The following is a 4,934-nucleotide window of genomic DNA, read 5'->3' as shown; positions in this document are numbered from 1 at the left end:
AGACGAAGAAACAAAAACTAAGTTCGAAATCCACCCCCCCACACTTAATTCTTACATTGTCCTCAATGTAAGCCTAAGCTAACAAAAGACATATTTAAACATGGGGAAATGAGATGAGACACACAAACAGAAACAAACAAAATTCAATACAACGTAGGTAAAGTAAATAAGAATGAGAGGGAAAAAGATCAAATCTGTTATGGCGTGCTCTCAAAATATTTTCTCCAGCCATTGGGTTGCCTCCCAATAAGCGCTTGGTTTATTGTCCTCAGCCTGACCTGGTTTTCAAGTTTCACTCATCAACGTACGCAGGTTCATAAAGTGGAGCCTCATCTACATTGAGTGTCTGAAAATTTTCATAATAAGGCTTCAACCTATGACCATTAACTTTGAACTCTTTACCTATCTTTAAACTCCTGAACTCAACCGCACCATGAGGAAAAATATTAATAACAACAAAAGGCCCAACCCATCGAGAACGTAACTTACCTGGAAACAACTTAAGGCGAGAATGGAATAGCAAAACTTTCTGTCCAACTTCAAAAGTCTTTCTCAAGATCTGCTTGTCATGAAAAGCCTTAGTTTTTTCTTTATAGATTCGTGAACTCTCATAGGCATCATTTTGAACTTCCTCTAATTCTTGCAATTGGAGCTTTTTGTGTTGGCCGGCGGCGTCCAGTTCAATGTTACATTGTTTCACAGCCCACCATGCTTTATGTTCAAGTTCCACTGGAAGATGACAAGGCTTACCATATACCAACCTGTAGGGTGACATACCAATAGGAGTTTTGTATGCGGTCCTATATGCCCAAAGTGAAATATAAGTGTGCAACCCAAGAGGGGGGGTGAATTGGAAATTTAAAAACTATCCTAACAAATCCACACAACAAGCAATCTAATGTCTTAATAAAAATTGAAAGCAATAAGTTCAATAAAAGCACAATAATTAAAGAGTAAGGGAGAAGAGAAACAAACACACGAATTTTTACGTGGTTCGGCAATCCCCGCCTACGTCCACGCCTCCAAGCGATCCAAGCTTGAGGATTTCACTATCCAAGCCTTTCCAAGGCTTCAACGATTACAATTGACTTCAAGGTGTCAATGAACCTTTACAACAAGAGATTATATCCCCAATCTCTTCACCCCAAGTGTTTCCCACACTTATACACTCACAATTTGATGAGAAATGATAAATACAACAATGAATCTCTCTTTAAGAGTGGATATACAAATTATAGCTCAATGATGATTCAACAAATAATGATTTACGAAATGGAAGCTCAATATATGTTGTGTGCACTTGTTTATGCTTGCTTGGATTACCAAAAATGAATTGGTTTTGAGTTTATATAGTTTGAACTCAAAAACTAGCCGTTACTCACATTCTAGGCGTATCCGATTTGCCGGTTATGGAATCCGGTAAGCCGGATTTATGTTACCGTTAAGGCAAAATTCAAAATTCTGCCAATCCGGCTTGCCGGTTTCGGAATCCGGTAAGCCGTTTTCGTTCTGGACGCTTGCTGCCCGTATCCGGATTTCCAGTTTTCAGAATCCGGATAGCCGCTTGCTACAGTAACCTGCACAGTGCACTATTTTCTAAAATTACAGTTTGACCCCAAAACTTTATAAAACTGTACTACGGCCCAAAACGTTATGAAACTTTACAAATAGGTCCAATTTCAGAATTTCTAAATAATGCTTTGTTTATCCCAAAATGTTCTGAAATTATGATATTGCCAAAGATGCTATGACACTTTTCAAATAAATCCCTTACCAAAATTTCAAGCAATACTTGTTTATTTCAAAGTTTTCAAAATTCTTTCAATTAAACCATAAACTTTGAAACACAACCAATTTCATAAAATCATTTTTCCATTAAATATGAAACATTTATAATGTGAAAATAATGATTTATTTAAAAAGAATAAAAACAATCAGTTTCATGAAATCATTTTTCCATTAAATATAAAACTTTTATAATGTAAAAATAATGATTTTATTTAAAAAGAATATTAAATAATTTGAGCTTAAAAGATCAATCATTCTTAATCTTGTTTGTTATCATCAAAATCAACATTATGGAAACATATATGTTAACAATCTCCCCCTTTTTGATGATGACAAACATTTCATGTATTTAAACAATCATTTTTCATAAAATCAATTTTCCATTAAATATAAAACATTTATAATATGAAAATAATGATTTATTTAAAATATATAAAAAATAATTTGAGCTTAAAAGATTAATCATTCTTAATCTTGTTTGTTATCATCAAAATAAATATTATGGAAACATATATGTTAACAATCTCCCCCTTTTTGATGATGACAAACATTTCATGTATTTAAAGAATGATTCTACAAATTGCTCCCCCTAAATATAATCTTCTTTTACAATTTGCCAATTAGCTAAATTAACATATTTAAATACATGGATTTTTCTCCCCCTTCATCAAAAAGAAAACTTAATTGGCAAAGAAAAAAGTAGCAAATTTTTTTTTTTAAATTTAAAAACATGTATTCTTCTCCCCCTTCATCATAAAAAAGAAAACTTAAAGGAAAAGAATAAGAGTAGCAAATTTGTTACCAATGTTGTCCGAATAGAAATTTCAACAAAATCTCCCCCTGACAACAAGCATCACCTCAAATACAAGATTAGTAATATTACTCACAAATTATCATCATATCTCAAAATCATCAAGTCACCACCATAATCACATATCATCAAAATCATCAAAAGAATACTCAAAGTGCATATTATTGTCCTCCTTTAGACAATATTGAAATGATATATATATATTTTTTCTCCCCCTTTGGACAATAAAAAAAAATTCAAAATACATATTTTCCAAAAACATATTATATGCTCCCCTAAATGTATGGCCAATTTAAAATTTTAACCGAAATAATTTTATTCAAAAACATATCATATTAATCTCCCCCTTAAAAATGAACAAATTCTCAAATACACAACATGGTTAAAAATATATAAGTTTCAACAATTATAACAAACCAATAACTCCATCAATTCATCAAGCAATGCACATATAATCATCAATCATCATGAATTCCCCCAACACTTGTAACAATTATATCCGAGGATTCCATAATCATATATCAACCATTAAAAGAATGCTCAAAATGCATGTTATTTCCCCCAATTTACATCATTAAAAAGATTTATTACTTTGTCTCCCCCTTTGGACAATAAAAATGTTCAAAAAGCATATTATCCAAAATAGAACAAGTAATAAGCTAAGCAAGGGAATGCAAAAGTCATAAGAGCATAATGTCAACAATTCAAGCTCTATAATTACTAATCATATTTTAGAAATCAAGACAACTAAACTCATCAAAGATCTAATGTGACATTTTAATATAACTTACACTCTCATATGCGCCAAGATCTCAATGATCATGTATTTCTCTCCCTTTTGATATCATTTAAAGCAAGTAAGACATATTCAACAATACATCGATAAAGTACAAAAAATGCATTCATTCACTAATCATAGATTGCATAAGATCAAAGCTTCATCAAATATAATGTAATCATCAATGCACATTCTTTATCATCAAAACTTAAGTAAAAACATAAGTACATAATGACAATATATAAATCATCAAAATCAACATATGCCAATATATAGATCATCAAAATCAACATAACTATTAAGAAAAGCCATAATTATGAGTTAAAGAACAAGTGATCAAATCCATTATTACAAATGCTCACATATATTTTTAAGTGATGATCTAGTAGTTACACCTTGTGATGGACCTTCCAAAATTAAGTTCTTAAGGTGAGAAGAAACATATAATTCAAAAATCATAGCAAACATCCATATAATCCAAAATGCAAAATAAAAGAAAAAATAAAACAATAAATGAAATGTTGGTGTGTCCAAATACAAGTATAAAAGAATACTTGTGAGATTTATAATGAAAATGGATTTTAAAGATGATTTTAGACACAAGAATGGATGGGAATAATTTATATGAATCAATTTGGATTGAAAACGAATAAGAATAATGGATTTTGGAATGAAAAAGAATGAAGGAAGAAACTATTTTTAGAGAGAGAATGAGATCCGAATTGCTGAATGAGGAAAGAAGATGAACAATTTAAGAAATCCTCGAATCCGGCTTGCCGGATGTCACTAACCGGCTAGCTGGTTATTGACCAGAAACATAAAAGCTGTAAACAGCTTGCCGGATGTGTGATCCGGTAGTCCGGTTGTGCTCCAATGAGCACCAAAATGAATTCGGCTTACCGATTTTAACTGTCCGGTTATCCGGATTTGGTCCAGAGAGCTACAAAATGAAAAACGGCTTTCCGGTTGATTAGAAGTGGTATACCGGTTAAGCTTTGGAAAATATTTTTGAAATTTTGTAAGCTCTTAGATTTGTATTATACACACCAATTTATTTTTGGCTTAGAAATTGATTGATTTTAAATCATTTTGAAATTTAAAACTTTTCAATAAGCCAATTAATGCATGAAACATATATGCATACAAGACCAACCATATGAAATCATATCAAACAATGATGTCAATTTTATAAATGAATGATGATATAACACAATTAATGGCATATGAATTCACACATATATAATAGATTCATTCACCATGTATATATTTTACACAATCATGAAACATATAAGCATTCAAAGAAGCATACCATTCATTTATCAAGCTTAGGCATTACATAATCATCAAAATCAAACAAATCTATCATGATGAGTTGACAAGCTATCATCTTATATATATAACCATGCATCATGATAAAACACTCAATGTTAAACACATTATCCAATCATGTAAACATACAAGTAAACTTTCACAAATTCAAGCTATTATCCATTTATCATAACCCATTCAACAAAATTAATAAGGCAAGAATTATTACCAAAACAATTAAATCATCTT

General features: G+C 31.0%; 1 protein-coding gene across 1 annotated transcript; it reads right to left on the bottom strand.

Annotated features, from left to right (window-relative positions):
* Positions 1-292: 292 nt before the first annotated feature.
* On the bottom strand, positions 293-775 carry LOC112098814. The gene has a single exon (XM_024185217.1). The coding sequence runs from the start codon at positions 773-775 to the stop codon at positions 293-295; it is 483 nt and encodes a 160-aa protein (XP_024040985.1).
* Positions 776-4,934: the final 4,159 nt, after the last annotated feature.

This window comes from Citrus clementina, unplaced genomic scaffold, assembly GCF_000493195.1.
Source record: "Citrus clementina cultivar Clemenules unplaced genomic scaffold, Citrus_clementina_v1.0 scaffold_474, whole genome shotgun sequence".
In the NCBI taxonomy this organism is placed as follows: Eukaryota; Viridiplantae; Streptophyta; class Magnoliopsida; order Sapindales; family Rutaceae; genus Citrus; species Citrus x clementina.
This window is presented reverse-complemented; position numbering and strand designations above follow the sequence as displayed.